The sequence below is a fragment of the Urocitellus parryii genome, chromosome 15 (assembly GCF_045843805.1).
Source record: "Urocitellus parryii isolate mUroPar1 chromosome 15, mUroPar1.hap1, whole genome shotgun sequence".
Lineage (NCBI taxonomy): Eukaryota > Metazoa > Chordata > Mammalia > Rodentia > Sciuridae > Urocitellus > Urocitellus parryii.
The window spans coordinates 10,817,255-10,843,593 of record NC_135545.1 but is presented as its reverse complement, the minus strand read 5'-3'; the positions used below and the strand labels follow the sequence as shown (position 1 = coordinate 10,843,593).

The 26,339-nt window shown below is 49.5% G+C and overlaps 1 protein-coding gene and 1 pseudogene across 1 annotated transcript; both read left to right on the top strand.

The window, feature by feature from the left end:
* The first annotated feature begins 5,291 nt into the window (after positions 1 to 5,291).
* On the top strand, positions 5,292 to 6,848 carry LOC113193276 (ecotropic viral integration site 5 protein homolog; annotated as a pseudogene).
* A 9,555-nt stretch (positions 6,849 to 16,403) lies between these two features.
* Positions 16,404 to 17,798, top strand: Irgc (immunity related GTPase cinema). Its single transcript, XM_026403875.2, has one exon. It carries the CDS (start codon positions 16,404 to 16,406, stop codon positions 17,796 to 17,798), a length of 1,395 nt encoding a protein of 464 aa, XP_026259660.1.
* Positions 17,799 to 26,339: the final 8,541 nt, after the last annotated feature.

Here is a 26,339-nt window from a genome sequence, read left to right as displayed (position 1 = left end):
CCAGAATTACAAGGCAGAGAAGAGTCCCTTCCTCTCTCTCAGTCCCAACCTCCCTGTGAAAAATGGGAGTTGTGAACATTCCCGAAGAGGCGAATGACTACCGAGTGCCTAGTGGGTAATAAGCCCTCAGTGTAAGGGAGTTGTTAGAACATTACTTGTCTTAGCTCTTGGGCTGCCCTATCGAAAGACCACAGACTGGGTGGGCTTCGGCCAAGAAATCTATTTTCTCACAGCAAATGGCTGGACTCATCTATTGCTATTGATTTATGATTGGAAGAAAGAATGAGATACCCATAGAGGGACCGTGAATGTGGGCACTAGCAACGTGAATCAATTCTGGGTAGATGCTTTCAGAGAGTTAAGGGTGGTCTTTCCTGTCTCTGCTTTCTTGTAATGCTGGCCACAGGGCTCCAGATCAAGTGCGCTAGCTTGGATCCCGGAGCAAATAGATGTTGCTCAGAGTTCAGCTGACCCCACAGGACATGTGAAATGAGTGAGAAATAAGCTCTGTGGTTTGTATTAAGCCACCAAGACACTGGGGCTGTTTGTTATTGCAACATCAGTTGGCCTATCCTGACTAATTCAGAGGCCTCTAAGGCAATAGATGGCAGAGGGGGGTGTAGAACCAAATATCACTAATTGAAGTCTCAGATAGGAGAAGATCTTTGGACTCAAATATTCCTGGCTTTGTAGTGTGGATTCACGATGGTTGTCTGGGTGGCCTTGGACAAGTCTCATAACTTCTCTGAGCTTTGTGTGCCCTGGAACAGTAATTTGACTTTCAGATTCTAAGATATTGTCATACAGTACAGAAGGCATAAGGCTTGGCACATCCTATTCTTTTGATAAATAGTAGTCACCTCCCATGTGGCTAATAATCAGGACAACTCTTCTACTATTTATCTGCATTATAAAGGACAGGAAATTGAGGCTTAAGTTGAGAGGAAAGGTTATTTTGGCTCACAGTTTCAGAGGTTTCAGTTCCTGATTGGCCCTTGGCTTTGGGTGTGTTCGAGGCAGAACATCAAGGCACAGGAAGCTGCTCCGCTGGTGGCAACTGGGACCAGCCAACTGGGACACAGAGAGAAAGACAGGAAGGGGGGCAAGGGTTCCAAAATCCTTTTCAAGGACACTCCCTTGATGACATGACTTCCTCCAACTGGGACCAGCTAGGTTCCACCATCTCCCACTAGTGCTACACTCCCAGGACAAGGCCTTCAACACAGGCACTTTTGAGGGACATGTCAGAGCCATACTGGTATAGCTCTTCCCATGGTCTTCCGAACTTAAGCAATCCTATGTATACATTTACACATCCGTAGAGATATATACATAAGTGTGTGTGTGTCCTCATACACAGGATTATGGGAATTATTTATCTTCCAAAAATAAGATGCTAGTCACGGGCTGGGGCTGGGGCTCAGTGGTGGGGCACTCACCTAGCATGTGAGTGGCCCTGTGTAGCGGGCCATCGTGCTCAGTGACCGGCATTTTCCTTCCTGAGATCAATAGCTCTGTCGGTCACTTTCGTAGCGATCTGGCCACATTTGTAGTGGCCCTAGACGGCTGCCCTGATCCTCCAAGTAGCACAGTGCGCCTTCCCGCAGCCCCACGGGTGGAGCTACGCTCACCTGTTCCTTTGTGATACTACCCCTTTGCTCTGTTTGGGATAGAATGTTCCATGGAAACGCCCTTTGTGTGTCCCCTTCTCTTACTCTGCCTTTGGGTGTGGCCTTCCTAGATGTCAGTCAACTGCTGAGAGTGGACATCACTAAGCTAGACTCAGCCTGACCTGAACCTTTGCCTCATTTGAATAGCTTCTCCTCAATAAAAGGGGTCAGCACGTGTGCGCTCTCTCTCTCTCTCTCTCTCTCTCTCTCTCTCTCTCTCTCTTTCTGCGGACCCTTAAGATTAGAGGAACTGTCACAATACCCCCAAAGAAAAAAGTATCTCTGTCTCTTGGGTGATTATTTCATGCAGTCCAGTTCCCCTGGAGTGACCCTGAGTGTTTTTGTTGGGTTTGAACCTCAGCACCACATATAAATAAATAAAATAGAGGTGTTGTGTCCAACAGCAACTAAAAAAAGAAGAAGGAGGAGGAGGAGGAGGAGGAGAAAAAGAAGAAGAAGATACTCGTCAGAGCTCTCTGCATCCTACTTTTCAGTACTTGGAAATCCTCCAAGTCATTCGATTCCTAGTTCTTAATGACCGTATGGTGTGGTTTCATGACCTATGGAGTGTAGGTACCCAGATTTACTCCGTCATTGTCCTTTGGAAGAGAACTCACGCAGTTTCCTTTTTTTTTTTTTTTTTTCCTGTCCTATTGTGAGAAACTCACTCAATTTCCCTTTTTCTTCCTCCCACGATGAAAGACTCAGCGGTAAACATCCTGATGACGGGGTGACGTGTATTATCTGTCATGTTTTTACCCGTTGTAAAGAGTTTACAATAAATTGAAAAGCCCGGATGACATAGCCCTTTCATACATTTAAATGATTTTCTAAAACATATAATGAAATGATATTGAAGTTTCCAATGAAAAATTAAAAGTAAGAAATAGTGGCCCCCACATCCTGGGTCCACATCTAGCCAGAGGAGCCCCCTGGACATCCTTTCTCCCCTGCAGACAGACCCCAGGGGGAAGGCGAGTAAGTTACTTCTGTCCTGAAAAGGTCAGTGGAATGGATTCTCAGGAGCAGGTGCTGGGGTCAAGTCAATGAGTACATTTATTTTACCATCAGGCGACGCTGGAGGGCCCTCAGAGTTTCTTCCTGAGCCCATCTGCCTGAGGGACACCTGCTTCTCTGGTCAGGCAGAATCAGACTGCTCAGCCCTCCCCCTGCCTCCTCTCTACCCTGTCACCTGAACAGGGACAGCTTAGGGTTCTGATCAATGCTGTTCCAAGCCACATTGGGCCTGATACAAAAAGGCCTTATGCTCCTGTGTCCCTATTAGTGAATTCATGCATTTTTTTTAAAAAAATTTTTTTTAGTTGTCAATGGATCTTTATTTTTACTTATTTGTATGTGGTGCCAAGAATCGAGCCCAGAGCCTCACACAGGCCAGGCAAGCGCTCTACCACTGAGCCACCACCTCAGTCCTGAATTCATACTTTTTTTTTTTTATTTTTTTTATTGGTTGTTCACAACATTACAAAGCTCATGACATATCATATTTCATACATTAGATTGAAGTGGGTTATGAACTCCCAATTTTACCCCAAATGCAGATTGCAGAATCACGTCGGTTACACATCCACAATTTTACATAATGCCCAATTAGTAATTGTTGTATTCTGCTATACATTTTTTTTTTTAAGGACTGATTTCCCCCCGGAATATCAGACAAAACAGTCGAAAAGTTATAAAGTGGATATATCAAAACTCACACTGAGTTACAATGATACCAAAATAAAATGTATTATAATTTTATTTCAGCACAAGTTGATTTAAAAAAATGATTTAGTATCATCACTTGGTCCAGAGAAATGGTCCAGCATGGAAATTCCCTCAAATGAAAATGCAGGAGTAGGTTTAAAAATGTCATCCCTGAGTTTGTCTCCAACAAAGCCAGGCCAGACACTTTTCCTTTTGCTTCAAGTACCAACATGGCTTGACCTGGCACCAGCCTTTATTTAAAATCTTGACATTGTGTTCAGCAAAGCATCATGGATTTTCTGCATTAATTTTGATTTGTTAAAAGATTGCATTAAAAACATGTGTCTTGGCCACTGAGCTTTTTAGCACCCGCTTACAATTTGTGCACCAGGCCACTTCCTCAGTTTGGGCCCCAGTTCTGACCAGACTGTATCACTGAATGCAGAAGGGCCCCCTGTGTTCCCGGTTTACTTCTCACTAGTCTGGGGGTTGGATGGGCTCTGCCCAGTGGGTCTTTTACCCCCCAGAGTTGGCTGCATTCAGCTGGAGTCCAGTTGTGGCTGGAATGTTCAAGATGGCTTCAGCTCATCTCTGGGCAACTGCTGTCTCTCCCTGGGTCTCCCCAGCAGACATGGCCCCTCAGGGATTCAAGAAGGAGAAAGCAGAAGCCGGTACCTCTGATGACCTAGACTTGCAGTTCTCAGAATGTTGCTTCTGCCACATCCTGTTAATCAAAACAAGTCGCGGGGGGCTGGCCCAAATTCAAGGAAGGGGAAGGAAACTACCTCTTACTAGGAAAAAGAATGGCATGTGCCCACAAGGATGGGGGAATTGAGGCTTTGCTTCCTCTAAGTCTCTCCCCTTGCCCTGGCTTTTTAAAATTTTTCTTCTCTTTCTTAATTTATTTTCTTTTTTTTTCCCTTTCTTTCTTTTTTTGTACTGGAGATTGAACGCAGGAGCACTTTCTCCAGAACTCCCCCCATTTTTAAAAATTTGAAACAAGTTCTAAGTTGCTTATAACCTTGCTAAATTGCCGAGGCTGGCCTCAAATTTTCAATCCTTTTGCCTCAGCCTCCAGAGTCACTGAGATTACAGGCATGCACCAACATGCCTGGAACTGGGTACTATCTTAATTATTTTTGGTTATTATCTACATTTTTCAAATCTATAAGCCCCATGAGAGTAAGGACCATCTATAACTCATTCCCCACTGTATGAATGAATGATTCCCTGTGGATTAACTTAAGGGTTATGGGGGGAATGAAGGCCGTGATGTGTAGACATTCCTAGGCAAATGCTTTAGAATTTCTTGGAGAGACCCAGGCATGGTGGCACACACCTAGAACCCTAGTGACTCAGGAGTCTGAGACAAGAGGATCACAAGTTCAAAGTCAGACTCGGCAGCTGAGCCAGGCCCTAAGCAACTTAGTGAGACCCTGTCACAAAATGAAAATTAGAAAGGGCTGGGGATGTGGCTCCGTGGTTAATCACTACTGGGTTCAATCCCCAATATTCCCCCCAAATAAAAGGATTTCTAATAGCAAGAAAGGACAGGGAGGTGCCGTGACACACAACTAAACCAGTCAGGGTCACTCCAGGTGAACTGGGCTGCATGAAATAATCACACAGAGACAGAGAAATACCTTTTCCTTTGGGTTCTGTGATGGCTCCTCTGACCCAGGTCCCCAAAGGAGGCAAGGTAGGCAAGAAAGAGAAAGAGCAGCCTCCAACCTGGTTTTATTGGGGAGAAGCCATTCAAAGGGGTAGGATTACAAGGGAACAGGTGAGTGTAACTCAACCCCACAGGGTCACGCCTACTCCTGGGGCCACGCCTCATTCTCTGAGCAGAGGTAAAGCCCAGGTTATCACAGGGCGCAAGGATGGTCCGGTATCTCTTGCTCAGGGCTTAAGGGCATGTATTTCCAGAGCAGCTCCCGACAAGGAGGGAAAGAGAAGGATCTGGAGTGGGCAGGAGAAACGGTAGGGAGAAGAAAGGTGGAGTTCTGTGAGCTTCATGAGGGGCTATCTAGGGACTGTCGGTCACTGCTGTGTCTCCAGCTCAGCCAGCCACGGCCTGGCACACAGCATGTGGCCAATGCCCTGAAAGGGTTCCGAGGGCAAGTGACTGCGGAGCTGGGCGTGTTGGAGGTGCTGGAAGGGCGCTGTGCAGGCTGGGTGGGAAGTTCATGTTTCTGGTGATGTCCTTCCAAGGTTGCAGAAAAGCTGAGTTCGACTCTGTCATAGGTGAGGAGCACAGTGTCGCACACCGGCAGGTGGCCAGTCGGGTGGCAAGTCCTTCTGCTTCACTTACAAGCCAGCCTCACCTACCACGCTGTCAGCACCAGCCCTTTCACCATCCTCCCATCCTGATTGAGTCCAGAACTCCCGGCTGGACTGGAGGAACAAAATCGATTGTTAGAGGCAAATGTAACCCTGTTTGAGGGGCCCAGAAGAAGCAAGCGTCTCTCAAAAAGTGGCTTCTCTCTTGTTTCAAGTTTAACAGCCTCCAGCAAACTTCAACCTCCTTGAAGCCGATTCTTGGGTTCTTTTCGGGGAAGAACAGTTAATGCATGGGAAGATGTGTACACAAACACAACGAAGGCAAAGCCAGATAAGGAACTGGTTCATAAAGGAATACCCCACCCTGTTAGAGGAAGAGTTGGGCAACTTTTCTGCAGAGCACAAAGAATGCCAGCATTCAGAACTCCTGAAGACGACCCCTCCTGGTGACAAACCTGAGCTGAAGGGATGTTGCAAAAGTCACACCCAACACAATTTTTTTAAGGAAAAAGCTTTGGATGGGAGATTTCATTTAATGTGATGAAAGCATATTCTTTTAGGTTTGGTTAAGGTCATAGAATTGTTTTATAGTTGGATTCTTGCTTATGCGGGTGTCAGAAGAAGTGCTGTGGATATTTGCTGAATTCATGCAAGATTATAGACCTCATGAACTTTTAAAACCAAGTATGGCCACTCATGGTGGTGGATACCAGTAACCCCAGCTACCCAGGAGGCTGAGACAGGAGCATCTCAAGGTCAAAGCCAGCCTCAGAAACTTGTGAGGTCCTGACAATCTTTCTTCCAACTTTTCTACTACCGATTGCAACAAGGGTGTGTGTGATATCTTTCTGTCTGAGGATTTAGAAATAGTAATTCAAGCAGAATTGGGGCTTCTGCAAATGAATCAGGCAGAATTAACGCAACTTGACATGGAAGGGATGTAACAGCACTTTCAGGTCATTTCACATCCCTTTGAAGGTGGTTCCAGACAAATTAATCCAAGCATTTTACCAAAGTCAAATACAACTCAGAAAACAAAAGAAAAAGAAAAAGCTTGAAAAAGAATGCTCAATAAAAATTAAAGACATGGATCAGCAAGTTGATAATAAAATATTATACACAAGAAAGAGGCTTTAAAAAGAGCGCATTGAGCCAGGCGAGGTGGCGCGGTCCTGTAATCCCAGAGGCTGAGGAGGCTGAGGCTGAGGCAGGAGGCAGGAGAGTTCAAAGCCAGCCTCAGCAACTGAGCCAGGCCCTAAGCAACTCAGTGAGACCCTGTCTCTAAATAAAAGACTAAATGGGGCTGGGGATGTGGCTCTGTGGTTGACTGCCCCTAAGGTCAATCCCTAGTACCCTCCTACCAGGGGTAAAAAAAATAGTGCATTGAAATACTAGAAAAACCGAAATGCAGTTCCAACGACAGTGAAGAGAAGGAACTGGTCCAAGCAAGACTGAGGGAAGCCGAGCCTCCGTGTGCAGTAAAACAGATGCAGGATAAAGTACTGGAAATAGACAATAGACAAGAGGACCAATGGCCTTTCCTGATGAGAATTATATCTCAGGCTTCGGGAGCAACTCATCGCTGTGAAACTGAGAAGCAGAAGCCATCACAGGTTGAAAGAACTGAGAAACCAAGTCAAGAGTTCCAAAGAAAGTGGGCTGCACCACTTCGCTGGTGCTACCCGGAGATGGAAAGACCCGCCAAAGAAAAATGGGTGAACAGATGACCCTTCAACTTAGAGGAGCTGAAACACAGGCACAAGTAGGAGAAATGAAACAAAGGATGGCGGACATGGAAACAGAGCAGAATCATTAGTAACCACCTTGGAAGCCCAGAATAGAAGATATGAGTCCTCAGGAGAAGGCGCACGATGGCTCAGTACAGAGCAGAGACTACTTTACCAGTTGAGCCACGCAAAGCCCAAACTTGACGCACAAACGAGGAAGAAGCGGAGGCCTGAGATGGGGGAAGCAGAATTACAGTCTCACGTGGCTGAGCTTGAAATCCAGAAAGAAGGGAAGCTTGCAGGACAGCTTGACCCCCTGTGTCTGTCTAACAGTGCACCAGGGGACTGGAAGATCAGATGGCAAAGCTGAGTCAGGAGCTGGGAATCCTGAATCCTGTGTCCAGCCGGTTGGAGGAGCTTCCCAGACCAATTGCCTTTCCCTGCTTTCCCCGCCTGCAGGTCTGGGGAGGACCGCAGGGCTCCAGCTCGCTGGGCAAGCCCTCTTCTCCCGCCATGGGCCCAGCGCGCCACCCCCTTTTGGATGCAACACACACTGTCAACCATTTGGTAAGAGATAATGGCCCGATGCCTTTGGACCTGACTGTGGCAGATGGTGGTGAGAGCGAAACCCGAAGACAGGGTGCTGCAGACCAGAGAGCCACCAAATGATTCAAAAGGAAGAGAGTCACAGTCTGGCCGTCACCGTGACCTAGGCTGCGGGTTTCTTCCAGGGATCGGGCACCCTATGGAGAGGGATTTTTGGAATATGTTTCTTGTGTGTGTATTTTGTTTTACAGTCTCATCTGCCTTTATCTTTGCCAAATTGTCACCACCGATGTTTCCTTTGCCACAAAGTAGACTGGAATATGATCAACGGTAAAATCAGGTTCTAACAGCATGACTGAATATAAATGTTTCTTCTTTAGAAAACACAATTATATCTAAATCTGGGAACCATTTTGAAATTCAAAAGGATGGAAAATTGCATTTTTTTCCCCCAGACAAAACTGCTCTTGTGCAATACTTTATGCTTGGTGAACGACTCATGTATTTATGTTTATCAGTGTGATTTTATTTTTTTTTTACATATTTATTTTTTAGTTATTGGCAGACACAACATCTTTGTTGGTATGTGGTGCTGAGGATCGAACCCGGGCCACACGCATGCCAGGCAAGCGCGCTACCGCTTGAGCCACATCCCCAGCCCATCAGTGTGGTTTTAAGGTGACTGTCTAGAGACATTTGACTGAGACATATGCTTTACCTAGTCTTTTTGTGTTTGGGGCATTTCCCCCCCGACACACACACTAAAATTACTGTTTAATTAGTGGGCCGCTGAAGGTTCTTAAGCACAAAGCCTTGCTTTATGTATAGTTTTATTAAACACAGATTAATTGTTAACTATTTTGAGAATTTTATTTTAATTTCACATTTTTATGCACATATGATGCTTCCATCTGTCAGGTACTGGTCAGAGTAGTAGGTTGACACAAATATATCGTTTATTTGTACATATTTATAAATCTGCATACCCAACATTGAACATCATTTTTTAATAAGGGACATATATAGAAAATTACTGCTTTCAGCATTCAAACAGGCCTTATATAAATAATAGGCTAAAAGGAAATTGAAAAATAAAACCAGACATTAATTGGGCATGGTGGCCCATGCCCATAATCCCAGTGACTCAGGAGGCTGAAGTAGGAGGATCACAATTTTGAGTCCAGTCTCAGTAACTTAGAGAGACTCTGACTCAAACAAAAAAAAAAAATGTAGCTCAGTGATAAGCACTCATGGGTTCAATCCCCAATACTGGGGGTGGGGGAGTCACTAATATTTCAATAGTTTTATTATTTTGCTTTTTTTTTAAAGAGAGAGAGAGAGAGAGAACTTTTTAATATTTATTTTTTAGTATTCAGTGGACACAACATCTTTGTTTGTATGTGGTGCTGAGGATCGAACCCGGGTCGCATGCATGCATTCACACTATATGTGAAATCTTTTACTTCACACATTTGTAACTAATAAATTTTTTAAAAGATATTTTTAGTTGTTGAACTTTTATTTAATTTATATATTTATATGTGGTGTTGAGAACTGAACCCAGTACCTCACACATGCTAGGCCAGTGCTCTACCACCTAGCTGCAGCCCCAGACCCATTAATAAATTTTTCATGATTAAAGAAACACAATTATAATGAATTATAAGAATTAAAACGTATCCATGAGTTTGTTCCCATCAGAGTTGGCATGTACACATTTCCTTTTGCTTTTGACATGGACATGGCTTAGGTCTCTATTAAAATTTTTGACATTTTATTCAGGAAAACATAAATAATTTTGACTTGTTAGAAGATTGCATGAGAATTTATCTCAGGCTGGGGTTGTGGCTCAGTGGTAAAGCTCTTGCTTGGAATGTGTAAGGCACTGGTTTGATCCTCAGCACCACATAAAAATTAAATATTGGGGATGTGGCTCAAGTGGTAACATGCTTGCCTGGCTTGCACGGGGTGCTGGGTTCGATCCTCAGCACCACATAAAATAAAATAAAGATGTTGTGTCCACCGAAAACTGAAAAACATTAAAAAAATCCTCTCTCTTTAAAATAAATAAATAAATAAAGGTATTGTGTCCATCTACAACCAAATAATAAAAAATAATTTATCTTGTAAGGTGTAGTGGTGCATAAGCTATAATCCCAGCAACTTGGGAGGCTGAGGCAGGAGGATCTCAGTAACTTAGTGAGACCCTAAGTAGTTTAACAAGACCTTGTCTCAAAAAATTAAAAAATAAATAAAAGAGCTAGGGATGTAGTTCAATGCTTAATGGTCAAAGTGCTCCTGGGTTAAATACCCAGTACCAAAAAAACAAAAATCTTCATCTTGGCACCCTCTTAAAATTTGCATTCAAAGCCACTGCCTCAGTCTCTGACCCAGCTCTGATCACACTGCAGTACTGAATGCAGAAGGGTCCCCTCCTTCAGTTCTGGCTTCTGTCTCACAAGTCTGTGGGTGGCTGGCTAAGCTGGACAGGTGAATTTTCTCCCACAGGCCTGCTACACAGGATCAGATAACCCCCTGGCTCCCACACACCTGGGTAATTCCATTCCCACCTTAACCAGGCACGATGTCACTGTCTGGGAACCCCTGGGCTCTGAGCCCTGTGGGTACAGGGTCAGGGCTGTCACAGTCATCAATGGGTCCTGAACATCAACCAACGGGGTCCTTGGCAAGTGTATGTTGCCTTGGCTTCCTCCTGGTGGGGCATGGCCACTCCGGGGCCCCACCCTGGCCGGACACAAAGTGAACACTCAGGAAACACCTTTTGTTGATTCTAAGATGCACTTTTTTTTTTTTCCTTTTTTAATCGTAACCATTCGGAAATCAGGAAGTGTAACCGATGATGGTGCTGTCATCCCTGTCAGCCAGGAAGCCATTGTGACGTGGCTGTCACTGCCTGGATGTGACAATGGAGTAGCATCCTCTGGGCTTCCGAGGTGAGGAGGCTGAGCAGTGTGGAAGTCAATGACTCAGAGGCAAAGTGACTCCAAAGAATGAGACGTGGCTGTTGTGTTACATGGACACCCAACTGATGTGTGCTGAGGATCTGTGTTTCCTAAATACGTTGACCGGGAGCTCTCCAGTAACTATAAAATAAAAATTTAAACAGTAAGGAAATTCCGTGGCATCATTCTATGGGTGATATCTTTGTTAGTGGCACCAAGAAGAAGGTGTCTGACAAGCACCTTGGATCTAGTGACATGTGAAACCTGTGGAAGAAGGGAATGTGTGACTCTCATCCGTACACATTTATACATCTGCACACCCAACCCTGAACATCATCATTTTTAATAAGGAACATATCTAGAAAGTTACTGCTTTCAGCAGTCTCGGGCCCTGGGCTGTTTTGTTTAGCAGCACCGGGGACCCCACCCAGGGCCTCACACATGCTAAGCACATGCTCTGTCACTGAGCTGTGCCCCCAGCCCCAGCTCGGGGTTGTCTGTCTGGGGATGACAGTCAGAAGAAAAGAATTCTACTCCCAGTGACATGAATCACTGCCCCGATGTGCTTTAAAGCCGTGCCACGTTGTTTTAGTCAGCTTTTTTCGCTGCTGTGACTAAAGCCCTGGAACAGAACGACTGTAGAAGAAGAAAAATTTATTTGAGGGTCTCACAGTGTCAGAGGTCTCAGTCCCTAGGCAACAGGCTCCATTCCTTGGGGCTCGAAGTGAGGCATCCTGGTGGAAGAGCGTGGCAGAGGGAAGCAGTTCACCAGATGATTAGGAAGCAGAGAGGGACTCCACTCTCCAGATACAAATATATACCCCAGAGCCACGCCCCCAATGCCCCACCTGCCTCCAGTGAACACCCATTTAATCTCATCAGGGGATCAATTCACTGATTGGGTTAAAGCTCTCACAACCCAACGATTTCCCCCTGAACCTTCTCTCATTGGCTCACTCACAAGCTCTCAGGGGACACCTCACCTCCAAACCATAACACACGTTATTGCAGACATTCACTGGGCACCATCGGATCCTCAGCTTTGCCTTCTCCACCGTTGCTCCCACCAGCCTGGGCCTCTTAGGAGAGCAGGAGTCCACATGAGTCACGCAGCTGAATCAGGGCAGGGTGTGGCCTAGGGTCAAGACTGAGCAAATCACCGGATGAATGACAGCTCTCTCAGCTTGGGGTCTTTGGGCAGGTGACTCCCTAGAGGCTGCGACACACTCCTGTGCAGGCTTCAGATCTCAGTATTAGTGCCTCCCCGACCCCCAGGCTGGATCAGGCACCTACTTTGTGCTCCCATACCCCAACTGGGGCCCCCCATCCCAGTCCTGTGAGCTCATGGTCTGGAATGGATCTCCCTCTCCCCCCAGACTCTGAACCCAGTGGGGATGGATCCCAGGGCTGCCTTGATCATTGCTGCTTTCCCAGCACCCAGCCCTGGACGGGGTCTGGAGGGGTGTGCCATGGGTGATGGGTGAACAGGGAGAGAAGGCTTGGCAGGTAGGCGAGGGGGCTGACTTTCTGGCTGGTGCTGTCAGGAGCGGTGGCTGAGGCTGGGGAGCATGCCAGCCTGCATGTGTGCCCTGTGGCAGGCTTGGTTCACTGTCACGCTGAGCTGTGATCACCTCTCTGTTCTCAGAGGTGGAGCATCCAGGGCAGTGCTTGGGTTTGATGCCCCTCTGGGGTCCTGGCTCAGAGCTGGAATAGAGTGAGTGAGGCTCACGACAGGACTCAGGGGGCTCCCAGGGTGCAGTGCGTGGATGTCCGTAATTGCCTCCCGAGATCTGCAAATCTGTGTGTGTTTGAACATGCATGTTTTAGGGCTTGTGTATCTGTGGTTGGCTTCATGGTTCTGTCTTGGGGGGGTCTTACTGTGTCTTTCCTTTCCCTTGGCCAGACAGGCATGTCTGTGGTTTGAGGGAGGGAGTCCTGGATCTGTGGCTCTGTGGGTTTGGTGTCCAGAAATGTCTGAGGATATTTTTTAATCTCTTGGTCTTGGAGCATTTGTGTGAGTCTGGGTCGTGTGAGGCTCTGCATCTCCCTCCTCCTGTGGCTGTAGTCAGCAGCTACCAACTCTTGGCTGTTCCCCTCTCTGGGCCTCAGTCTCCTCAGTTGTTTCTAGAGGTTTCTCTCCAAAATTGACCTGCAGGTGGTCAGGAAAATCATTTGAAGTAATGGGGGCCTATGGTCCATCCAGGGACTTTCCTCAGCCCCTGAGGAAGCCCCCCTGGAGCCTGGCCCAGAGAGGAAGCCAGGAGGAGACGGGGGTTTCAGGGCGAGGACCGGGTCCAGGGCGCTGCTGGAGCCCCGTGTGCCCAGTAGGCTGGGTTGCAGGTGACTGTCTCTCTGGGCTTTGGGCTCCCTCCCTGTGTCTCAGCCCCACCTCTTTTTTTTTTTTTTTTAATATTTACTCTTTAGTTTTAGGTGGACACAGTATCTTTATTTTATATTTATGTGGTGCTGAGGTTCGAACCCAGGGCCTCATGCATGAGGCCACAATCCCAGCCCCTCTGTCCTCCCTCTTGATTCCTGCCCTGGATCTGAATCTGTTCCTTCTCTCTGTAGCTCAATGCCTCTGAGTCCCCATTTGTTCTCTCTCTCTCTCTCTCTCTCTCTCTCTCTCTCTCTCTCTCTCTCTTTTTGGGGTGGTGGTGCTGGGGATTGAACCCAGGGCCTGGTGCATGTGAGGCAAGCTCTCTACCAACTGAGCTATACCCATTTGTTCTCCTGTTCCATCTTCTCTTCCTGACCTTCTGGTTTTTCTTGGGGATTCTCTATCCTGTCATCCCTGCTTTTCTTTGTGGTACCAGGGATTGAAGCCAAGGGTGCTACATCCCCAGACATTTTTTTATGTTTTATCTAGAGACAGGGTCTCACTGAGTTGATTAGGGCCTGGCTCAGTTGCTGAGGCTGGCTTTGAACTCTCCTGCCTCAGCCTCCCGAGCAGCTGGGGTGACCGGCCCCTCTGCTTTTCTTAAGGGGCTTTTGTCTCTCCCTCTTTTCTCATTCTTCTCTATTTCCATCTTCCTCTTTTGTTGCGCTGATGCTACTTTAAAAGATCAAAAGGAAGCAGAGGAGGTCGGAGGCAGGGAGAGAGGCTGAGGAAGGCTGGGCCCTGGCCTGGAGCTGACAGAGGGGATGGGGCCGTGGGGTGGAGGACAGCCAACTGCTAGGGAAGAGGGGAGGAAGGCCAGAGCCCAGGGAGTCTGAGGCCCCATGTAGTCAGGGTGTGGCTGCTGCTGAGCCACTGTGGTCCTCAGTCCTGGCCAGGGCCAGCTGGCAGGGACTGAGTAGACAGCTCCCCCACTGGAATTGCGCTGGCCAAGTTGAATCATGACCCCAGGTGTGGAGAGGGGCTAGGGAATGACCAGTTTGGGAACCCCATGGTGGCCTGCGTAGGGGTAAAGTGGTGAGGAGGCCCAGGCCCTCTGATGCCGGGCTGTGCACTTGGGATTTTGTAAGAGGATCCTGGAGACAGACCTCAGAGGGTTTTGGAAAAAGTCTCAGTATTACAAAGATCTCTCTGAATCCAAGGCCCGCAAGGGGACTAAGGGCCCAGTGTGACCAGGTGGTGGCCCTAGGAGCAACTGGGGGTGGGGTCTCTGCTCCCCTGGGGCCCCGCCCCCTGACATCACTGTCACATTATTGCACCAGGCCTGGCAGACCAATAGGCTGCTGCTTGCTATTACAATGGGTCCTAGCAACTGGGCCTGATCGGGTAACAGGGGAGGAGAGCACACCAGCAGCGGGGAGAGTGTGAGGGGAGAGGGAGGGAGCGCCTGCAGGGCAGGCAGGTGAGTCTCCAGGGCAGGCCTCTCTGGTGTCCAGGGCTGGGCCTGTGGGGGTGGGCCTGCCCTAGGCAGGGGCTGGGGAGGTCCCAATCTTAACCCCTTCAGCTTTAATTTCAGCCCCACAGCCACAGACTTGTCTGCCTCTCGCTGCTAGGACCCGCTAGGACCGGTCCCAGGCTCCCACCATCCCCTCCCCAGGTGGGTCCCACCTTGAGTTGGGTTAGGGAGAAGACACAGGAGGGGTGGGTAGAGCTCGGTGGGGGGCAGCGCACCTACCTAGCTACGGGGATGGGACCCGGTAGGAACAATGTAATATGGGTGAATTTCAGTCGGGGTGAGGGAGGTCAGCAGAGGACAGGGCCGGGAATGGGGGGCACAAGATGGGGGAAGGGAGGGCAGGGCAAGGAGACAAGGAGGGAGACCATGGCATGTGGCCTAACAGAGCAGCTCTTTAGTAGAGCAGAGGAGGCCTGGGGTCTGGGTGGGAGTCCTGGCTGTGCCTCTGGGTGGGAAGAGGGCACCTGATTTGTCTGAGCCTCAGCCCCTCTCCCTGTGGGGGGTGGGGACACGATCCCAGATGTGAACATCTCTCCCTGAAGAGTCCATTTATTTTAGAGGTGATGGGCCCGGAGGTAGAGTGGATGGAAGGAGGGCCAGGGAGGCACCAAGGTGGGAAGAAGAGGGCCATTTGTGAAGGCTCCGGAGGGTGGGAGGACACGGAGGCCCAGGAGGCCAGGGGGCCGCAGAGCAAGGCCAGCCGAGGCCAGGCTAGGATTGAGAAGGACTCCCTGTGCCTGGCTCCTTCCAGGAGCCGAACCAAGAATATCTTCCACTTTGGCCCAGGTTAGGGGAAGAGGCTCAGCTGTCCCGCCAGCCCTGGGAGGTGTGCAGAATGAGCCCCCACGGCACAGGGGCTGAGGCTCAGGAGGGCAGGGACTTGCTTCGAGGCTAGCCATAGGACTGATACCAGCCGTGACGATGCTAATGACAGAGCACCTGTGGTGTGCGCGCACTGTTTTAAATGTCATCGTCCATTTAATTCTCAACAATCCCAGGAGCTGATTTGCCATTATTATGGTTATTATCCACATCACACAGATGAGAGTGAGGCCAGGGAAGGAACTTGCCCCTCACTCAGCAAGCAGAGGCTCTGCTCTGGGTCTGGGTCCCATTCAAGGTCATTTCCTGCTGCTTCCCAATAACTGTGACAGGACTGCAGATGATCTCTGGGCCCGCGCCAGGGCGGGGATCTGGGCTTCAGCCCTTTCTGGTGAAGGCTTGGCTAGGTTATGTGTGAGGCCCAGACCAAAAACTGCAGGGCCCCTGGTTCAAATGTTATGAAGAATTTCAGCCAGTGTCAGCAGGGATTAAACCTGAGAGCACCTCAGGAGGCAGCTTGGTAGATCATGTCCATGACCCAGAAAAGCAAACAGGCACAGAGAGGTGCTTCATTTTGCCTCAGGTCCCACAGCAAGTTAATGACAGAGAACCTGGGCCTCAGAGGCTCCAAAGTCCCCTCAATAATGCCAAAAGACACCCCGGGTTATTGAGAAAGCAGCTTTGGGGTCCAGGACTCCCTTCCCATGCTCAGTGTCGCTCTCCCTGACTCCTGCCAAAGCCCACGAGGTATGACCAGCTCCCTTCTCCTCTGCAGACGCCGAGGATCACGTGATTCTCCCCTGTCCCCTGGCGCACACTGAACCACTGGTCACCATGGCTACTTCCAAGTTGCCCTCAGCGTCCGGGGAGGAGGAGACCACCATTCTCATGGCCAAGGAGGAGCTGGAGGCCCTGCGCACAGCCTTCGAGTCTGGCGACATTCCCCAGGCCGCCTCTCGCCTTCGAGAGCTGCTGGCCGCCTCGGAGAGCACCCGGCTGGAGGTGGGCGTCACGGGGGAATCGGGAGCTGGCAAGTCGTCCCTCATCAATGCCCTGCGTGGCCTGGGGGCCGAGGACCCAGGCGCAGCTCTCACGGGTGTCGTGGAAACCACAATGCAACCCTCGCCCTACCCACACCCACAGTTTCCTGATGTGACCCTGTGGGACCTGCCAGGGGCCGGCTCTCCGGGCTGCCCGGCTGACAAGTACCTGAAGCAGGTGGACTTTGGCCGCTATGACTTCTTCCTGCTGGTCTCCCCCCGCCGCTGCGGGGCCGTGGAGACCCGCCTGGCCGCGGAGATCCTGCGCCAGGGCAAGAAGTTCTACTTCGTGCGCACCAAGGTGGACGAAGACCTGGCGGCCACCCGCACCCAGCGACCCTCAGGCTTCAGCGAAGCTGCCGTCCTGCAGGAGATCCGGGAGCACTGTGCCGAGCGGCTGCGGGCGGCTGGAGTGGCCGAACCCCGCATCTTCCTGGTGTCCAACCTCTCGCCATCCCGCTATGACTTCCCGATACTCATGTCCACCTGGGAGCACGACCTGCCCGCCCACCGGCGCCACGCCGGCCTGCTGTCGCTGCCCGATATCTCCCTGGAGGCTCTGCAGAAAAAGAAGGACATGCTCCAGGAGCAAGTGCTCAAGACTGCCCTGGTGTCGGGGGTCATCCAGGCCCTGCCGGTCCCCGGACTGGCCGCCGCCTACGATGACGCGCTGCTCATCCGCTCGCTGCGCGGCTACCACCGCAGCTTCGGCCTGGACGACGACTCGCTGGCCAAGCTGGCCGAGCAGGTGGGTAAGCAGGCGGGGGACCTGCGCTCGGTCATCCGCTCCCCACTGGCCAACGAGGTCTCACCCGAGACGGTCCTGCGGCTCTACTCTCAGTCGTCAGATGGCGCCATGCGGGTGGCCCGTGCCTTTGAGAAGGGCATCCCTGTGTTCGGGACACTGGTGGCTGGTGGCATCAGCTTTGGAACCGTCTACACCATGCTCCAGGGCTGCCTCAATGAGATGGCCGAGGATGCCCAGCGGGTCCGCATCAAGGCCCTGGAGGAAGACGAGCCCCAGTCGGAGGTCAGCTTGGAGGCAGCTGGTGACAGTGGAGTGGAAAAGCGGGGATCCGGGGAGGGAAATGGCGAGGACGCCCCACTCTCAGCCCGCAGGAAGCTCGGCCTCCTTCTCAAGTACATTCTTGACAGCTGGAAGAAGCGTGATGTGTCTGAAGAAAAATAAAAGTGCAGCCCCACCCCTGCCTCACCCCCAGACCAAGTCTTAACAAAACCAGCCAACCAACCAAACAAGGCCAGTGTGGTGAACCGAGACCTGCAGTTGCTGAGGGCTGGGGCGGGAGGCGCTGGGGGACTAGCACTTGCTGTCTAGGTGGGGGCGGGGTGTCGGGGACCGGCAGGAGGGAGGCAGGGAGGCTGGCCCCAGTCTAAGAGGGAAATACTGAACCCCTGGCACAGGAATTGACCCTGGAGGCAGGGGGAGGTCGAGGTTCTGATGGTGGGCCCAGGGTGCCTTGGTGTGGTGTCTGTCTCCCTGGCCCCCACGTGGCCAAGGGGATTTGTGTGGTGGGACTGCACTGCCCGGTTCCAGGACAGAAGCCAACTGTCAATGGCTGTGGGTGGCTGAGAAGTGGCTGGGTCCTGCTAAGGTACTTAGTTATGCTGGGGATTGAACTCAACTTGCACACTGAGCACATGCCTATCACTGAGGTACATCCCAGCCCCTGGCATGGACTTAGTTCAATCCCATGTCCCTTTCTGACAACCCCAGTATCTCAAAATCCACCGCTGGAGAGGCAGCCAATGGGTGCCTGGGATTGGTACAATGGTGCCTAGCAACCGATCAAACAGAGGTTGGGGACAGCAGGCATCCTAGGCCTGCCTAGCTGCCTAGGTATGACCTGGGCAGGGGAGGCAGGGAGAGGGAGGCCAGGTGGCCTTGGGGTTCTCCTCAGAATGGAGCTTGGGCAAGACCAAAGTGAGAGGGCCAGAGGATGGTCTCCATGAGCACCCAAAAAGCAAGCAGAGGCAAGAGCCCAACTCCATGCCCAGACCTGAGCCTCTTGCAGAAAGATAGCGGTCCATCTCTGAGTGTAAAAGCGTGTGTCTGGTGTGTCTGCAACTGGGAGGACTCTTATGGGGACTTACGTCTCCTCTACAGTAGGCTGCGGAACAGAAATGCGGACTAGACTCCCTTTGGAGAGTCCCAGGGATGCCTGGCTGGGGTGGAGGGAAGGCGGCAGCCCCTGCCATGTTGGGGAAGCAGTTCCTGGGGAGCCGAGTCCTCTCCCAGGCTCTGCCCTTCACATGGGGCTGAGGAGGAAGGCTGGGCCAGGACCAGCCTTGGAGGTCACCTGGGGGAAAACCCTCCAGATTCTTGGCTCCGGAGACTGGGTGCAAGGCAGATGGCAGAGGGGGGACTGTGGTGCAAGGAGGTGATCTCCTCCCTAGGTGCTGGCAGATAATTCTAGTCTCAAATTACCCCTAACTCTAGGAAAGAGTTCTAGATTGAGGGTCCAGTTTCTTCCTGGGGGATTTTGGGGGTGCCAGTTCCTACTGCTTTGCAATAGAACTCTCCTCTTCCTGGGAGGTCTCTGCCAGAACCACTTGGGGTTCACATGGCTTTTCTGTATACAGAAAAGGAGGGGGTGTGGGGGGGATCATGGTAGGGAAATCCCAGACCTTGAGATGCTCCCGGATCTGTGTTCCAGACCAGTCCACATCTTCAGGCCCTGTGGACCCTCAGACATTATCCCAAATGCGTGGCATCCTGGCTCCATCTGGGATTTGGTTGGAAAGATCAGGAATGAACACTGCATGCTCTCAACACAGGTTCCAAGGTTAGGTTAAGAGGAACAGAGTAGGCTAGGCATGGTGGTGCATGCCTGTAATCCCAGAAACTCAGGAGGCCAAGGCAGAAGGATCTCAAGTTTGAGGCCAACCTCAATAGAAAGCAGGGGTGGAGAGGGGGCGTGTGCGCACACAAAAAATGGGACATAGTTTTCTCTCTCTCCCCGCTGCAGTCCCCTCAGCCAACTTGTTCCCATATCTGTGCCTTCCACTTCTCTCTCCCGCATCCCCATCCAGATACCCACAGTCCATTCTATCTTAGGCTTTCCCCTCTCCACCCAGGTTCATCTCATTCTAGATAAGGCCACAGAAGGGTCTTCCTCCCCTGCTCAAACCTTTTGTGGCAAATCACAGATCATCAAGCTGCCCAGCCCGATGTTCAAGGCCCTTTCCCAGATGGCCTCTACCTAACCCTCACCAGTAAGCAAAACTGAGTGGGCTCTGAGGAGTTGGCTGTGCATTTACAAGTGAGAACTGACACCTGCATTCTGTCCTAATCCTCACAGAAAGGGGACAAAGGTTGCAGTGGGTCGGGACCTGCCCAGTGTCACCCAGCAAGTCCCTGACATGGCAGGGACTAGATGCAGTCAAGCAATCCCAGTTTGTCTGCACTGGCTGTCCCCATCCACCATCCCAGTGAGGACACCAAGGCCCAGAGGCAGGACAGGGCTTGCCTAGCCATTCGCTGCGGTTCCTGAGCAGATGCAGGTACTCAGAGGCCAGGCCGCGAGGGCGGGCCACGTTTCCACTAATGCACCAGATTCGCTGGGACGCTCTTCGGGTCTGCAGCACCCAAAGGTCTTGGCATGTAGAGGGTGTCCATGATCAGGGGTGTGGGAGTGATATGGCAAAAGGACCCTGAAAGAGCTGGTTTAAGTCCTGGCTCTGGAGGAGGCTGAAAGACATTTAGCAGGCGTTTTTCACCCTCCTGGGCCTTTTCCTCTTCGTGAAATGGAGACTTACTGAAATGATTCACGTGGTTAGAACAGGGACCAGCACAGAGTAAATGTGAACGACTATGAGCCTGATGAAGGTCCCAGCTCATCACTGTCTTATATTGTCAATCACAGTGCCTGGTGCATCGTAAATACAAAAAAAAAAAAAAAAAACCAACAAAAACCAAACATTTAAGTTTGAATTCTAGGATCAGAAGCCCTCAGATCCATTCCCATCACCCCACTCCCTAGCTGGCAGTCTTGGGCAAGTTATTCATCCTCTTGCTGCCAAACACGGATAGCAGAGAATCTTCTTTCCTAGGCTATTATGAGCCAGGAGTATCTGGCAGTGACGAATAAATGTTAAAAAAAGCACTTAACCCGTCATATTGTTACTCTCCAGTACTATTACTGCTAAAGCCCCAAATGCTTTGGATATGGTTGTGATTCTACTTTTATGCTTTCTTTTTAGTTTGGTCTTGAGGTTTCCTTGAGAGTGGACTATGTCAGGATAGCCACCCTCTAAGAGGGCAAAGTCAGGTTCAAGTGTGTGTCAGGTGAGACACAATGAGGAGGCGAAACCAAAATGCACAGAAACTTATTACAGAGGAGCTAATGAGAAGTCTGGAGAAGGCAGCCAGCAGGTGGGGAGCATGGGGGAGACAGAGGACCTGTGGACCGGCCCTGGCTGAGGCTCACTGGTGGTGTCCTCTGGTGTTGTAGGTTGGCTAGTTTAAAACAAGCTTGAAGAGCGAACTCATTTACACGACTCTGATGTCCCGCCCCTTGCAGGTGGTTTCAAGGACAGCTGCCGGGGGGACCTGTTGGGTTTTGGGTCAGTGGGATAAGGAACAAGTGGGCTCTCTCATAAATACAATGGAGGGGAAGTTTCACCAAGCCAGAGTGATAAGGTACAACTGAATTTCCAACAACTTCTGCAGGGCTAAAACCAGATGCAGAGGCAGCAGAATTGTCAGTAATAGGCATGCAGAGGCCTCTAGAGAGAGGGCAACCCAGAAAATACTACCTTACCTGTCCTACTGAAGGTCAAGTGCTGAAGACCAAGAACCAGGGGTCTGACAACCCCTGGCAAAGCTGAGCCAAGCCTCAGCCAGTTCAAGATATTAATGCTGTTGCCAGAGGAGGCCAGGGCTCTGAAGGCCTTCAGATGGGAGCCTGCCAGCAGTCGCTGCCAAGTCGCAGTCACACTTCATTTGCTGGAGAGTCAGGCTCGACACCCGCTGAGATGACTCTGGCGAGCTGACCTTTCCAACACCACCTAGGGGCTGGGAAACCAAGACCCCTGCTCAGCATGCATGGGGTATGGTGGAAAGGACTGTGGAGCCGGCACTGTACCTGCTCCCCAAGTACCCCAAAGCCATCATCGAGGGCCTGCTGGGTACAGTCACACCCTCCTGGAAGGCTGACAAGACGGTGGGTGGTGCTGGATGCACCTCAGAGCATCTCGCTACATGTGTGACTAGCTAGCAAGATCCTGCAGCAGGTGACGATATGATTCTATACCTAGAAGACCCAAAAAGCTCCACCAGAAAACTTTTAGAACTAGTAAATGAATTCAGCAAAATAGCAGGTTATAAAATCAACACCCATAAATCAAAGGTGTTTTTGTATATCAGTGACAAATCCTCTGAGAGGGAAATGAGGAAAACTACCCCATTTACAATAGCCTCAAAAAAAAAAAAAAACACTTGGGAATCAATGAAAAAGGTGGAAGATCTAAACAATGAAAACTACAGAACCCTAAAGAAGTCAAAGAAGATCTTGGAAGATGGAAGGATCTACCTTGCTCTTGGATAGGCAGAATCAATATTATCAAAATGACCATACTACCAAAAGCACTATACAGATTTAGTGCAATTCCAATCAAAATCCAAACAGCATTCCTCATAGAAAAAGAAAAGGCAATCATGAAATTCATCTGGAAAAATAAGAGACCCAGAATAGCTAAAGCCATCCTTAGTAGGAAGAGTGAAGCAAGTGGAATCACTATACCAGACCTTAAACTATACTACAGAGCAATAGTAACAAAAAACAGCATGGTATTGGCACCAAAAGAGGCTGGTAGACCAATGGTACGGAATAGAGGACACAGAGACAAACCCACATAATTACAGTTATCTTATATTAGACAAAGGTGCCAAAAACATACATCGGAGAAAAGATAGCCTCTTCAACAAATGGTGCTGGGAAAACTGGAAATCCATATGCAACAAAATGAAATTAAACCCCTACCTCTCACCATGCACAAAACTCAAAATGCAGATGCTATGTTTTCAGAATTAAACCAGAGACTCTCCATCTAATAGAAGAAAAAGTAGGACCTAATCTTCATCATATTGGATTAGGCCCCAACTTCCTTTATAAGACTCCTAATAGCACAAGAATTAAAACCAATAATCAATAAATGGGATGGACTCAAACTAAAAAATTTCTTCTCAGCAAAAGAAACAATCTGTGAGGTGAGTAGAGAGCCTACATCTTGGGAGCAAATTTTTACCCCTCACACATCAGATAGAGCACTAATCTCTAAGGTATATAAAGAACTCAAAAAGCTAAACACCAAAAAAACCAAATAACCCAATCAATAAATGGGCCAAGGACATGAACAGACACTTTTCAGAAGAGGATATCCAATCAATCAACAAATATATGAAAAAATGTTCATTATTTCTAGCAATTAGAGAAATGCAAATCAAAACTACTCTAAGATACCATCTCACTCCAGTCAGAATGGCAGCTATTATGAAGACAACAATAAGTGTTGGCGAGGATGTAGGGAAAAAGGCACACTCATACATTGCTGGTGGGACTGCAAATTGGTGCAGCCAATATGGAAAGCAGTATGGAGATTCCTTGGAAAACTTGGAATGGAACCACCATTTGACCCAGCTATCCCTCTTCTCAGTCTATACCCAAAGAACTTAAAAACAGCTACTACAGGGACACAGCCACATCAGTGTTTGTAGCAGCACAATTCACAATAGCTAAACTGTGGAACCAACCTAGATGACCTTCAGTAGATAGAATGGATTAAAAATGTAGCATACATACACAATAAAAAATTACTCAGCAATAAAAGAGAATAAAATCATGGCATTTGCAGGTAATGGATATAGTTGGAGAAGATAATGCTAAGTGAAGTTAGCCAATCTCAAAAAAACAAATGGCGAATGTTTTCTCTGATATAAGGTGGCTGACTCATAGTTGGGTAGGGAGAGGGAACATGGGAGGAATAGACAAACTCTAGATAGGGCAGAGGGGTGGGAGGGGAAGGGAGAGGGCAGGGGGTTAGCAATGATGGTGGAATGTGATACATGTATGAAGACATGAATTGGTGTAAACATACTTTATACACAGAGATATGAAAAATTGTGTTCTATATGTGTAATAAGAATTGTGATGCATTAATTGCTTTTATTTTTTAAATACAAGAATTGTCATGTATTTAAAAAATAAAAGCAATTAAAAAAAAAAAGAAGGATCCTGCAACAGGGTGAACACTTCTACCTCCCCTGTTTTGAGATAGCTAAGGACTCCATTACCTCCCACAGCCACTACCCCAGCACCTTCTCCAAGAGACTGCTCAGCCACATTTGGGATGGCTGTGGGCAATAGTTAGGGGGTCAGTTGCAGGCTCTGGAGACTTGGATCCTTAAGGGATTGTCTACCCCTTCCCTTTCATCTTCCAGCTGAGGCTCAGAGTAGGAAGAGGGGTTGCCCAAGGCCACACTGTGTGACTGAACCAGGCCCCACAGTGAAATCCTACTTACAGCTGCCATTTCCTGAGAGGTGGCTCTTCTCAGTCACTGATGACAGAGAAAAATAATGTAAACGTCTACTGTCCTATGTGGAATTGAATTTGGGACTTAATGGTTAAAGAAAAACGGGTAGGTACTAGCTCCTACGTTTGCAAAGTCAGAATAGGGCAGATGCTGTTTTCAGTTTAGATCTGGCAATGGAACAATGACCACACACCTTGCTTTATAGACAGGGAGAGAAGCCCAGAGGTTTGGTAACTTGCCCAAACCCACACAGGCAGTGAGGCTGGGATCTGAACTGAGGCAGCCTGACCCCGGGGCTGCCATTTTAAAGTCACATGCAGTGCTCAAGGCAGGTGCTGTGCCCAGGCAGCTGTCGGTATGACAGTGCTCTAGCATGCACTGAGGGGGGTGCTTGTTTGCAGAAGTGGACAGCATGAAGGAACCCAAGGTCTCCCTATTCTCCACGGTTGGATTGGGCAAGGGCAACTTCCCATGGCTGGAAGAGATGATGGTGAAGGGACTGCAGAGCCTCAGGCAGCATTTCTGGTGCCCATGCCCAACACCTTGCAGCCCATCCTAGAGGAAGCTTTCCTGCAGCAGCACATCTGGCTGGTGGCCACTGAGGTCTGCGGCATCAGCCTGAGTACCATGCTGGTGCACAGGGTGTGGCACACCCTTGCCAACTCCCCCAATGGCCGCTGATTAGCAGATAGGCCAGCTCGGTACAAAATCTCAGCAGCAGGGCTGGGAATGTGGCTCGGTGGTTGAGTGGTTGCCTAGCATGTGCAAGGTCTTGGGTTCAATGCCCAGTACCGCAAAAAAGAAAAGATCTTGGTGGCAACTGGGCCTCTGGACCAAGATCACCCAGGAGCTAGTAGAAGAAATGGGAGGCAAAGTGGCCCTGCTCTCACTGTTGTGGGCACCCCCCAACTAGCTGTGGAATCGCCCTCACCACCATCTACCAGCAGGGTTGCATGGCCCTGGATGTGGCAGCTGATGATGCCCAGTCAGGCCTTCCTCCACATGCCAACCTCAAGATCCTAGGGGAGGGGTGGAGTTGGGGCTCAGTGGTAGAGCAAAGGGCCTGCCTTGCATGTGTGACGCACAGGGTTCAATTCTCAGCACCACACAAAAATAAAGGTATTATGTCCAACTAAAAATAATTTAAAACAAACAAATAAATAGATCCTCCGGGAATCCAACCTATACCTCACTTATGGGCTCATTTTTTTCTTTGCCCTGCCACTCCCTCATTTCCCCCTCTTCTGATCGCTGCCCTACTTTCCCTTCTCTCAACCCCCCATGCCACCCAGCAGACCCCTTGGGTGGGACAGGATCCACAGGTTTTGACAGGGAGGAGCTTAGTCTGCAGCTGCGGGTGGCGGTTGGAGGGTTTGTACACAGAGAGAGGCATGGAGTGAAGGATTTAGAAGCGTTTGTCAGAAGGCAGAAATGTCACAGCTCTGAAGGGCCCGAGGATCACTCAACACTGGGACAATGGCCAGCGAGGGGAGTCAGGGAGCGGTAGCACCAGAGCCTGCCCCAGGTCTCTTGTCTCCCTTCTAAACTTTAGCCTTGCTCTCTAGGGACCAGCAGGGACTGCCTCCTTCCATCCTGATGGCCGGCCTGCCACTGCTTTTTTCTGAGGAGGCCCCAGGATACCCTCTATATGGATGCTAGGACAGGATGGGTATGCCTGAGAGGAGGAAGCGAGGGAGACAAGTGCACGGACAAGACTCTGCTGGCCCGACTGGAACAACTGCTTTGTGGGACCCTGACTGGCATGATTGGCAGGTGAGGACTAACTGGGGTGCTAGGCCAATTTGGAGACACGCTTTGGGCAACAGTGAACTAAGATTATGTTCTGTATTTAACTGAGCAGATGAGGGTTGGCTATATTGAACTGTACAGTACATTTAACTGAGGGTAGATTCCAGATTTAAATTAAAGGTAGGGATTCCAGTTTTAAGAGGAAATGAGTTTTACAAGGAAAGGAGGCCACTGTATTTAGCCAACAGCAGGCACTGTCTGTAAGGATAAGGTAAGATATTTGAATTAAGGATAAGTACTATATTTAACTAAGGACAAGTTCTGTTTTAAAACAAAAGTATTCTGTTTTACTAGGCATTTAACCCGAAGGCAGCCACTGTCAAGAGAGCAGAAGAGCGTGGTCACCACATTTAGCTGGACAGTGTACTC